General features: G+C 38.7%; 1 protein-coding gene across 1 annotated transcript in view; it reads right to left on the reverse strand.

Moving 5' to 3' along the window:
* CLTB (clathrin light chain B) overlaps positions 1–13,728 on the reverse strand; it is a 58,893-nt gene that overhangs the window by 27,571 nt on the left and 17,594 nt on the right. Inside the window, exon 2 of the mRNA XM_053717037.1 lies at positions 215–264. Within this exon, the coding sequence (XP_053573012.1) occupies positions 215–264 (50 nt within the window). The remainder of the gene's footprint in view (positions 1–214; positions 265–13,728) is intronic.

Genomic DNA, 13,728 nt, shown 5'->3' on the forward strand with positions numbered 1-13,728 from the left:
TGTACATCAGGATCTAGATAGTTTATCTTGTATGAGTATTATTTTTCTGTCTTGTGGTGATCTAATTATGACCACAATGAATGCACTAAGGTTATATTAACATTCTGTAATTCAGTATTTCGGGGGGGGGGGGGGGTTCCTTGTATCTGAAATGAAAAGTAAAAATATTGGAAGATTTTAGGTGTTTGATGAATTGTACAAGACATTCACTCACTTGATATGGATCTCCATGTACTGGGGTTGTTACCAAGTCATCAAAACCCACTGCAAAGGCAAACATTGTTACATTATTAATTGAATTGAATACAATAAAACTATTCATGTGGTCATAATACATTTGCAAAAACATTTAATAAGGAATAAAAAGAACTTAAAAACAAAAAAGTCATGTTGCAATATAAATAAGGCGTTTAGCCTCTAGAACACCATATTAAATAATTAACAAAAATGGTCTGCTTATTTTCATACCATACTATCCACAGAAACGTTCCAGGTTTATGGAGAGATGGAGATAGATAGATAGATAGATAGATAGAGATTTTTAGGGAAACTACGTTCTTACATGGTCATAAGACTTGAGAAATATAAACTAATTAAAGATTGCTAAACTTTCCCTCCTTTGATATTATGTGCTTATAAACATGTTTAATGACATTCCTACAGCATGCCTCTCCCTCTTCAGGGCTGTCACAATACCCAGCCTTCCCTTTGTGTTTGTTTGTTTTATTACTCACAAAAGTTAACTTAGAAGATCAAAATAACGCAATCAACTATGCTTCACCAAAGAGTTTTAATATTTATGAAATAGTAATTATCTATATTAAGCAAGTTTAAACATGGCTAAATCCAAGTTTATAGTCAACGGTTGCAACCCACTGCATTATCCGGTACATATAGGTCAACCGATATATATGCAGCTTAAATTGAATTTACCACAAACAGTAAATTAGTTAAAAACAAGTTTAAAAAAATATATAAAGTATTTATATAGCAATAAACTTGCTATAATTTACTTACTTCTAAGTACAATTTAGATTGTGTTTATTTTCCTTATTTCCTTATTAATTATGAGGAATTAGTTACAAAGTTATTTGATGAAGGGAGGGCCAGTATGGTATAGCCAATGCCAACTCTTCCATCATTCCACCAGAGCTAAATCAACATGAAACGATGCATGTCAGGACTTTAGTGCAACAATAGTGTATTATTACAACACTGATACTAAGACGTACATGAAGATAGCCGCTGCACACAGACACAAGGGTGTAACCTGAAATAAATTATTATTATTCTTTATTTATGAAGCACCATCATATTCCGCAGCGCTGTCCACGGATACATTTCATTTAAATAAAACAATAATATAAAACTTGTAAGAGACAGGACAAAATTTACAAACACATACAGGAGAAATTGAGGGCCCTATTCCCATGAGAACTTACAATCTAGAAGGGTGGGAGGTTGAGAAACAGGAGGTGAGAACTGCAAGATTGAAAAAGATGTTAATGCAGAGTTAAATGAGGGGAATGTTAGGTAAGTGAAATTAATTTATTATTGGGTGGGGGGGTAGGCTTCCCTGAACAGAAAAGTTTTCAGAGAGCATTTAAAGGAAGAAAGATTAGGGCAAAGCCTGACAGCACTAGGGAGAGTGTTCCAGAGGGTAGGTGCTGCTAATAAATAAATATTAGCTAGAGCCCTGTGGAGATGTTGGTCTACTTCTTGTAGCCCTGGTAGTTACCATCTTACTCATTTGAGGGCCATCATTTAACCCCAAGATGTACATATACACGTTGTGAGGTACTTTGGCTTCCATACCACACAATGTATATATACACATCTGAGCTGCAGGAAGCTCCAGCACTCTCGGCCATTGCAGCCAAGAGCTGGAGTTCCTGAGCTCCAGGCATCTGTTTGCATATGGAACTGGAGCGCGATTGGTGCTCCAATTCCAGACGGTGACACTGTCTTAAACTAAGAACTATTCACCAGAGTAAATGCTCTGACAGTGGTTACCATTCAGCGCCTTTTCCTATTCATCTGCATGATGAGAAAGAAATCATATCAGCATAATCAGTGTTGTGTTCACACTTTGATCATGCAAGATTTTAAATGTCCTCAAAGCTATATGAAACCCAATTTTTTTTCTGTGATTCAGATAGAGCATGCAATTTAGCCACCAATCAGCAAGCGCTACCCAGGTGCTGAACCAAACATGGTCCGGCTCCTAAATTTGCATTCCTGCTTTTTTAAATAACTATACCAAGACAACGAAGAAAAATTAATAGGAGTAAATTAGAAAGTTGCTTAAAAATGCCTGCTCTATCAGAATAATTAAAGAAAAACATTGGGGTTTCATATTCCTTTAAACTGAGGAGAGAAAAAACACTGAATGTGCCTGCACATGCCAGATGCACACTCCCTTTTTAGTCCCAGAACAAGAAACTGATGCTTAAAGGACATAAAAGTGCAAAAAGAAAATGCTGTAATGTTAGGGCATTTTATTATTGAACTAATGAATGTGTATAAATATATGTTTAACCCCTACAAAAGAGATTAAACACATAGTTAAAGGGACATAGAATCCAACTTATTTTTGTGATTCGGGCAGAGCATACTCTAAAAAAAAAAAAGTTTCCAGTTTACTTCTATTATCAAAGTTGTTTAGTTCTGATATTGTTTGTTTGTTGATGAAATACCTGGTAGGTAGTGTGCACATGTCTGGAGAACTACATTAGGAAAAAGTTGTCATCAAGTACTCTTGCTAATGTGTAACACTCTTGAAAAAACTGGTACCATAAAGTGCTGCTGACATGTGTACGCTCCTGAGCTTACCTCCATGCTTTTCAACAAAGGTTACCAAAAGAACAAAGAAAATTTGGTAATAGAAGTAAATTGCAAAGTTGTTTATAACTGCATGCTCTATATGAATCACATCTGGTAAGTTGATAAGAGGCATACGTGTGTAGCCATCAAGTGACATCTAGCTCCTACTAGTGCACATTGTTGCTGAGGATACGTGCATATGATTTTCAACAAAGGATACCAATAAAACAAATTAAATTTGATAATAGAATAATAGAAGTGATTTTTAAAAGTTTAGTGAGATGGCCCTATTTGAATTATGAATATTTAAATTTGACTTTGATGTCCCATTAATTTCTTTCTACAATGGGATGTATTCAAAGTGAAAGTAAATCCTAGAGTTTTACAAACGCTAGGATTTACTATTGAAACAAATAAAGGGCACTTTCATTCATGAAATATAAGATACTTCATGTAGAAAGCTCCTTTATTTGATTCACCCGATCGCCACTCTTAGCTCCTACAGCAGCGCATGGCTAAAAACATTTTTGGCTAAGAGGTGACGTTTTCACCTCTTAGCCAATAGCCGTGCTGTAAATCCGGCTCCCATGGGCGCCAAGCCGGATTTACCGCACGGCTATTGGCTAAGAGGTGAAAAAGTCACCTCTTAGCCAAAAAATATTTTAGCCGTAGGCTGCTGTAGGAGCTAAGAGCGGCGATCGATTGAATCAAATAAAGGAGCTTTCTACATGAAGTATCTTATACTTCATGAATGAAAGTCCCCTTTATTTGTTTCAACAGTAAATCCTAGCGTTTGTAAAACGCTAGGATTTACTTTCACTTTAATGAGGAATTTTGAGGTAAGATATTTTCCTTTTTTACAGAGATGTTCATGTCACATTTTCTTGTCAGCTTTTATATACACTTCTAGTCAACATTACTGGCACCCTTGAATATTTTTTATATCATGTAGTGAAATAGCTTTTGTCCACAATGGTGAAGACAAGAGGTCTCTGAGGGCATCCGAAACACTATCGTCAACAAACATAAGGGCACAAGACCATCTCTAAAGACCTTAGCATCCCTGTTTTAACAGTTTGCAATGTTATTGAGAAGTCTATCATGACTATCAAATTCCTGGGCTGGAGCAATCTGAAGTAATAGTTGTAACACGTACCATATGCCACATACTACACCAAGATGGGCTTTATGGACAATGACCAAAGAGGATCATACTACTGAAAGCAAAACATACAAATGCATGACTGCTCCTTAGCCAAAACCTACCTAGTGAAACCAAAATCATTGTGAGGAATGGTCGACAATGCAGATCAGTGATTAGTTTATAGGCAATAAAATTAAGCTTATAAAAGGAATGAATGCCCTATCTATTCTTTTGGATATGAGCTTTGGTTCATTCTCCATCTTGAGGACCCATTGTTTTCAACCCATACCTAGTTTTTTTTTTATAAATAGTTAGCATGTTTTACTGTAAGATGCATTGGTAATCATCATTGTTTTACACTGGCCAGCAATTAGTCCTCATCTCAATCCACCTGAAAATCTTTGGAAAGAGCTGAAATCTGCCATTGGGAAATTGCACCCAGCAAATATTTAGGAGCTTGAACAAATTGCAATTGAAGAGTGAGAGAAACTACCAGCAAACTTGTGAAAGAAACTTATATGTTTGGAGGCTGTCACTTTTGCAAGGTTGTACCTCAAAATTTGAGGGAAGGGTCTCTTTAACAACATTTGAACAAGCCTGCAGGAGGGAGGGAGGATCTAATAGCAGCAAGACCCAGGCTATAGCAACCAGGCAAACCCTTAATGACCGGTGACGTACAGGGTCCCACTCTCTACATAGGCTTCCTAAAGGACTACTCAATGCAGTAGAATTAACAAGTGCATAATAAAAGACAATGATTTAACACCTGCTCTGAATTTCAAATAAGCAGGAGATTTTTTTCCTGACAAATACATATTTTCTCCCATTTTCCGGCCCCCTGTTTCATGTAACAGACTTCAGCCAATCACAGACTAGTATACAGGGCCGTCTTTAATATTGACTGGACCCTGGGCAAAAAAATTCTTGCCCCCCCCCACCCTATGCAATTTCGCTCACCACCCCAACATCCCAAAAAACAACTAAATCAATTTATTTTATAATTGTTTTCAAAATTATTAGCCAAGCAGTGGATCATCACTGCTGGGCTAATCATTTAAAAAAATTGAAATAAATTGCAATATGTGAAACTGGACCTAAGCAGTATTAATAAGTAAATAAATATATAAATGCCTCCACTGTGGATTAATTTAATATTCTTTTGAATGTGATTCTGGTGTGAGTTTAGCTGGTTAAAGAGATTTAGGGCAGCCAACAGGAGCAAAGCAAGTTAAAGACTGAGGAGGAAGCATAGGGGCAGACAAATATAAGTTGATTGACTGAAACAGCAGAACTACTATGGGAAGCTGTAAAATCTGAGACAGAGAGAAAACAAAAACTATAAAAATAAACCTTACATTAATGTGTGAAGTATCAGCATGACACTATACATCAGCCACAGCAGCACATGTCACTTCTTTGCTAGGAACAAGTTCCCTCTCACCCTGCACTAGACAATGCTGCATGGGGAGGGGCGTGTGTGCACTCACTTATTCTTCCCACTGACACCTTTCTACAAAGCACTGTTCCCCTAACAAACTTCAGTTAGTTGATCTTAGGGCCACAGCAGAAAGAGAAGGGCTAAGGGGACCAGCAGACTGGATGCCGTCTGCCCAATGCTGCATGGATACAGTGAGAGATGTGTCATACAGCCTCAAGACTGAAGAGAGCAGTGTACGCAGCTGCACAGATGCTCAAATCCTCATGTGCCTGCCGCTCCAGCTTTCTGCTGCATGCGCCTACAGTCAGCCCTACCCAGAAACAATCCCCACCACCAGAGCAGTTACCTGGTAACAATGGTAACCCCAGTAGGACCTTTTCTGATGCAGTGGGAATGGCTGGATACCGAGTTAGGGCTTTGCATTCAGTGATGCACAGTGCACATCTATAGCAGCACATGGCAATAGCTTGGCATGTCACATGACACCGGCACGGTCTGGAACAGTTTTAAAAATATATATATATAAGCAGAGTACTTTTGACTGTGACAGTATTATGACTGAATGTGTGTGTTCCCCATGTCACATCAGCAGTCTGGTATGAACCATAAAAAAAAATATTTTTTTTTTAGGACTCTTGGGCCCCTCAACAGAGACTGGGCCCTGGGCAGCTGCCCCTTTTGCCCTGTGTTAAAGACGGCCCTGCTAGTATACATATACCCTGTCAGCTTGAGCACATGCTCAGCAGGATCTTGTTCCCCAGAAAGTGTGCATATAAAAAGACTGTACAAAATGTAATAATGGAAGTCAACTGGAAACCGTCTTGCTCTTTCTGAATCATAAAAGTTTATTTTGACTTGAGTGTCCAGTAACGGATTTCAAAGGGCTGGACTTTGAGAAGAGTGTTGTATGACACACACACTGATTGGATATTCATTGGAATTGTCATAAAAAAAAAAAAAAAAAAAAAAAAAACGTTCATCCCAGTGGGCATGCATGACATTGCAATATAAACATTACTATAGGCACGGATTTAACCTTTTTCACAAATTTAAAAAAAAAAGTATACATATACTTTATTAATGGCAAAGATTACATATATATCATTTGATTAGCTAAATTTTACCACCACTTTAATATATTCTGACAAAACAAATTAGGTACATTTCTAAAGATATTGTACATATTCAAGAGTGCTACCACTGTTAGTGCAATGTTGCAGTATTTTAGAGGTTTTCTATCTTAGTGATGCTACTATTAACACAATGTTGCAAGTAACCAGGCTGCATGAAAAGCTGTGAAGTTAACCCCTTCCTGCCTTCAGTTTGTTTTAACTAATATTGTGTCATGTGAGGTTAACCCTTCCGTGCCTTCAGTAGTGTCTTACACAATTTTTTTTTTTTTTATCCATTACAAAAACATTTCAAAATTACCTTAAATAACTGTGTGCCCTTTGCTATTATTAGCCTTTTCTCTGCTTCTATAGGGGCTGTAGTGTGTGTGTTTAAAGGGATATAAAACCCAATTTTTTTTCTTTCTTTCAGGATTCAGATAGAGCATGCATTTTTAAGCAACTTTCTAATTTACTCGTATTATTAAAATATATTTGTTCTATTGGTATCTTTATTTGAAAAGCAGGAATGTAAGGTTAGGAGCCGGCCCATTTTTGGTTCTGCACCCTGGATAGTGCTTGGTGGCTATGTTTATCCCTACCTATACTGAAAGTTTCTATACTTAAAGTGATAGTAAATTTTAAGGAATTAGTGCCCGGTATCTAAAAATAATTTTAAAAACAGGGGCACTTTAATTCATTAAACTTTACAACGATACTTCTTTTTAAAAATACTTACCTTTGCGTTATGGAAAACAGACCGCAGATCCTCTGCCCATATCTCCTACTGTAGTTAGCATATCGATGACGAATCCGGCTTCCTCCAATCGTTGCGTGCCACACGAGCTGGACACCAAAGGGGGCAAGCAACAATTGGAGGAAGCCAGATTCGTCATTGATATGCTAACTACAGCAGGAGAAGCGGGCAGGGGAATCAGTGATCTGTTTTCCATAATGGAAAGGTAAATATTTTTAAAAAAGAACCATCGTAAAGTTTAAATGAATTAAAGTGCCCCTGTTTTTAAGATTATTTTTAGATACCGAGCACTAATTCCTTAAACTTTACAATCCATTTAAAAGTATAGGCTATAAATAAGCTGAGTAAACATAGCCAGCAGAAGAAATTACACTCACAGAGGTAGAAGAGATAAGCAATAAAATGTTAATTTCCAATTGTTTTCTTTAAAGGGACAGTACACACTCATTTTCATATAACTGCATGCAATAGACAGAACTATAAAGAATAAGATGCACAGATACTGATATAAAAAATCCAGTATAAAACCGTTTAAAAACTTACTTAGAAGCTCTCAGTTTAGCTCTGTTGAAAAGGTAGCTGGAAAGACCACTGCAAGTGGATAATAAGACACTCCCCCCTCCCCCGCCTTTTGCATATGAAAAGACCCTTTACACAAACAGGAGCAATCTGGAGAAGGTAGCTGACGGTATTCTCATAAAACTTTGGGGCTTGGTTAGGAGTCTAAAAATCAGAGCAATGTTATTTAAAGATAAGCAAAACTATACATTTAAAAAAAAAACAAAAACTAAACTTTATGGGCTCTATAAATAGATCAACTACAAAACATGTATGCAAAGAAAAAATGAGTGTATAATGTCCCTTTAAGTATTGGGATTTGGTACACAGACAGATAAAATTATGATATACGGATATCTGATTTCCCTGCAAGCTCAACCCATTTTTATGGGTTGTAGAATAAAAGAACAAAACCAGCTATTTCATATAAGAAATTAAACCTAAAGAAAAAAAATGTCATACATTTTATACTCTGCAGCATTTATAACAAGTCATTGGAAACACATTAAGGGAAAAAATATTTTACAGTATACTATCTCTTTAACCCCTTAACAACGAAAAGTTGCTGTCCTGGGCCTCTTTCTGCCGCGATCTCGCTAACAGTGGCTATTTCCGCAGTGCAGAAATAAACACTCTGTGTCCCACTCTGCATCGGGTAGCGATAGCGCCAATCGTTGGTGGTGTGGCAGGTTCAGGAGGGAGGCGGGTGAGTGGCCCATCACTAGAGGGAGGGAAGGGCGGGAATAGGTGGGACTGCTATACTGCAGAAAAAAAAATGCATACTGAGAGCGGGAGGGAGAGGGGGCGAACTTGAGGGTAGGTAAAAAGATCTTGGAGGGAGGTGGGATAAATGAGGGGGTGCAGCTACACTACAGAATTTTTTTTTTTTTTTTTAGTAAATATAAAGAAAAATGGATAGAAAACTGGGTACTGGCAGCCAGTACCAAAGATGGCGGACGCTAGTTAGAGGGGAGAGGGTTAGAGAGATTTTTGGGAGGGATGAGGGAGGTAGGAAGGTAAGGGTGTAATCCTACACTATAGAAAATAATAATAATAATAATAATAATAATAACAATAAAAAAAAAAAAACTTCACATTGGTGACCAGTGGGGGGTGAGGGAACAGTGCTGTTTATGAAAGATGGGATAGGGATCTGAGGGTGGGAGAGTAATCTCTACACTACAGCTGAACTTAACCTTACAAGCTACCTGATTAACCCATTAACTGACAGGAATTTAAGAAGTGTGGTGCTAAGCTGCTTCTGAAGAAAGGGGATTCCAGAGAAGCTTTTACATCCATTTGTGTTATGACTGCACAAGCGGTGTGTAAGTAATTTCAAAGGGAACCCTAAAGTTTGTGAAAAAGTTTATTTTTTTTAATAAGATCACATTTTGCAGTGAAATGATGGCATGTAATATACCAAAATGGGCCTAGTTCAATACCTTGAGTTGTCTACTAAAAAAAATAAAAAAATATCTGTTTAAATGGAGTGATGACAAAAACATAATTTATGTAAGAACTTACCCGAAAAATGTCAATTCTTTCATATTGGCAAGAGTCCATGAGCTAGTGACGTATGGGATATACAATCCTACCAGGAGGGGCAAAGTTTCCCAAACCTCAAAATTCCTATAAATACACCCCTCACCACACCCACAATTCAGTTTTAACGAATAGCCAAGTAGTGGGGTGAAAAAGAAAGGAGTAAAAAGCATCAACCAAGGAATCTGGAAATAATTGTGCTTTATACAAAAAAAAAATCATAACCACCATAAAAAAGGGTGGGCCTCATGGACTCTTGCCAATATGAAAGAAATGAATTTATCAGGTAAGTTCTTACATAAATTATGTTTTCTTTCATGTAATTGGCAAGAGTCCATGAGCTAGTGACGTATGGGATATCAATACCCAAGATGTGGAACTCCACGCAAGAGTCACTAGAGAGGGAGGGATAAAAATAAACAGCCATATGCTGAAAAATAAATCCACAACACAAAATATAAAAGTTATTCTCATGAAGAAAAGAAAAAAACTTAAAACATCAGCAGAAGAATCAAACTGAAACAGCTGCCTGAAGAACTTTTCTACCAAAAACTGCTTCAGAAGAAGCAAATACATCAAAACGGTAGAATTTAGTAAATGTATGCAAAGAGGACCAAGTCGCTGCTATGCAAATCTGATCAACTGAAGCTTCATTCATAAAAGCCCACAAAGTGGAGACTGATCTAGTAGAATGAGCTGTAATTCTCTGAGGCGGGGCCTGACGACTCCAAATAAGCTTGAAGAATCAAAAGCTTTAACCAAGAAGCCAAGGAAATAGCAGAGGCCTTCTGACCTTTCCTAGGACCAGAAAATATAAAAAATGGACTAGAAGTCTTCCTGAAATCTTTAGTAGCTTCAACATAATATTTCAAAGCCCTTACCACATCCAAAGAATGTAAGGATCTTTCCAAAGAATTCTTAGGATTAGGACACAAGGAAGGGACAACAATTTCTCTACTAATGTTGTTAGAATTCACAACCTTAGGTAAGAACTTAAATGAAGTCCGCAAAACCGCCTTATCCTGATGAAAAATCAGAAAAGGAGATTCACAAGAAAGAGCAGAAAGCTCAGAAACTCTTCTAGCAGAAGAGATGGCCAAAAGGAACAACACTTTCCAAGAAAGTAGTTTAATGTCCAAAGAGTGCATAGTCTCAAATGGAGGAGCCTGTAACACCCTCAAAACCAAATTAAGACTACAAAGAGGAGAAATTGATTTAATGACAGGCTTAATACAAACTAAAGCCTGTACAAAACAGTGAATATCAGGAAGATTAGCAATCTTTCTGTGAAATAAAACAGAAAGAGCAGAGATTTGTCCCTTCAAGGAACTTGCAGACAAACCCCTATCCAAACCATCCTGAAGAAACTGTAAAATTCTAAAAGAATGCCAAGAGAATTTATGAGAAGAACACCATGAAATGTAAGTCTTCCAAACTCTATAATAAATCTTCCTAGAGACAGATTTATGAGCTTGTAACATAGTATTAATCACTGAGTCAGGGAAACCTCTATGACTTAGTACTAAGCGTTCAATTTCCATACCTTCAAATTTAATGATTTGAGAGCCTGATGGAAAAACGGACCTTGAGACAGTAGGTCCGGCCTTAACGGAAGTGGCCAAGGTTGGCAACTGGACATCCAAACAGGATCCGCATATCAAAACCTGTGGGGCCATGCTGGAGCCACCAGCAACACAAATGATTGTTCCATGATGATTTTGGAGATCACTCTTGGAAGGAGAACTAGAGGTGGGAAGATATAAGTAGGTGTCAGCACATCCACTGCTTCCGCCTGAGAATCCCTGGACCTGGACAGGTATCTGGGAAGTTTCTTGTTTAGATGAGAAGCCATCAGATCTATTTCTAAAAGACCCCACATCTGAACAATCTGAGAAAACACATCTGGATGGAGAGACCACTCCCCTGAATGTAAAGTCTGACGCCTGAGATAATCCGCCTCCCAATTGTCTACACCTGGGATATGAACCGCAGAAATTAGACAGGAGCTGGATTCCGCCCAAACAAGTATCCGAGATACTTCTTTCATAGCTTGGGGACTGTGAGTCCCACCCTGATGATTGACATATGCCACCGTTGTGATATTGTCTGTCTGAAAACAAATGAATGGTTCTCTCTTCAACAGAGGCCAAAACTGAAGAGCCCTGAGAATTGCACGGAGTTCTAAAATATTGATTGGTAATCTCGCCTCTTGAGATTTCCAAACCCCTTGTGCTGTCAGAGATCCCCAGACAGCTCCCCAACCTGAAAGACTCGCATCTGTTGTGATTACAGTCCAGGTTGGCCGAACAAAAGAGGCCCCTTGAACTAAACGCTGGTGATTTAACCACCACATCAGAGAGTGTCGAACATTGGGATTTAAGGATATTAATTGTGAATATCTTTGTATAATCCCGGCACCATTGATTCAGCATACAAAGCTGGAGAGGTCTCATGTGAAAACGAGCAAAATGAATCGCGTCCGATGCTGCAGTCATGAGGCCTAAAACTTCCATACACATAGCCACTGAAGGGAATGACTCAGACTGAAGGTGCCGACATGCTGCAACCAATTTCAAACGTCTCTTGTCTGTGAGAGACAGAGTCATGGACACTGAATCTATCTGGAAACCTAAAAAGGTGACCCTTGTCTGAGGAATCAAGAAACTTTTTTGGTAAATTGATCCTCCAACCATGTTTTCGAAAGAAAAAACACTAGTTGATTTGTGTGAGATTCTGCAGAACGTAAAGACTGAGCTAGTAAGATATCGTCCAAATATCTAATATTAGGGCACCCAGAACATTTGAAAAGATTCCTGGAGCTGTTGTTAGGCCAAATGGAAGAGCAACAAATTGGTAATGCTCGTCTAGAAAAGAGAATCTCAGGAACTGATAACGTTCTGGATGAATTGGAATATGAAGGTAAGCATCCTGCAAGTCTATTGTAGACATATAATGTCCTTGCTGAACAAAAGGCAGAATAGTCCTTATCTTCTTGAAAGTTGGTACTCTTACATAACGATTCAAAATTTTCAGATCCAGAACTGGTCTGAATGAATTTTCTTTCTTTGGGACAATGAATAGATTTGAATAAAACCCCAGACCTTGTTCCTGAAAAGGAACCGGCAAGATTATCCCTGAAACCTACAGGTCTGAAACACACTTCAGGAAAGCCTAGGCTTTTACTGGATTTACTGGGATGCATGAGAGAAAAAATATTCTCACAGGAGGTCTAACTCTGAATCCTATTCGGTACCCCTGAGAGACAATGCTCTGAATCCATTGATTTTGGACAGAATTTGCCCAAACATCCTTGAAAAACCTTAATCTGCCCCCAACCAGCTGAGCTGGAATGAGGGCCGCACCTTCATGCGGACTTAGGGGCTAACTTTGGTTTCTTAAAAGGCTTGGATTTATTCCAATTTGAGGAAGGCTTCCAATTGGAAACAGTTTCCTTGGGGGAAGGATTAGGTTTTTGTTCCTTATTTTGACGAAAGGAACGAAAACGATTAGAAGCCTTAGATTTATTTACCCTTAGGTTTTTTTCCTGAGACAAAAAAACTCCCTTCCCCCAGTAACAGTTGAAATAATAGAATCCAACTGAGAACCAAATAAAGTATTACCTTGGAAAGAAAGAGATAGTAATCTAGACTTAGATGTCATATCAGCATTCCAAGATTTAAGCCACAAAGTTCTTCTAGCTAAAATAGCTAAAGACATGGATCTAACATCAATTTTGATAATATCAAAAATAGCATCACGGGGGCGGAGCCAACTTCCATCATGGCTGGACGCACTTTAACGAAGCTCTCTACTTAATTTAGATAAGGGGCACAGTTATAGCTAGCAATTAAGCTCTAAAAAACATATATTCTTTTGCTACTACTACGCAGGTCTACCCTGGGGATCAGCATACTAGTGAGACAGTCTCCCACAGCACCGGAGTACAACAGCTGAAACAGAGGGGCTGCAGGAAGCAGAGGTCTCATCCCTATCAGACCTCCGGCTCTAGTTCTCTGCCTTCCCTACCCCTTAGTGAAGCAGCAGAGCTTAAACGCTCACCCCGGCAGCCGGAACACAGCATACAACTGCAGGAGCGGAGACGGGAGCTAACCCGCAACTTTTTACAAGTGAGCCGACTGGACTGCGGAGTCAGCAGCACACAGCAGCAGATCTCACCACTGGCGATAGCTCCGGAGGGTCGGGGATCCGCTCCGGAGCCTGCATCTCAACATCGCCTCAGTGGCTTTTGACAGGCACCCCGTTGCCGGATTACCTGAGTGAGTACCTGCTGCTCAATATACATGCAGTAACCTTGCCGCTCCGCTCCCGCACACGCATACCTGCTCTAGGGGCAACA

This window comes from Bombina bombina, chromosome 6 (genome assembly GCF_027579735.1).
Source record: "Bombina bombina isolate aBomBom1 chromosome 6, aBomBom1.pri, whole genome shotgun sequence".
In the NCBI taxonomy this organism is placed as follows: domain Eukaryota; kingdom Metazoa; phylum Chordata; class Amphibia; order Anura; family Bombinatoridae; genus Bombina; species Bombina bombina.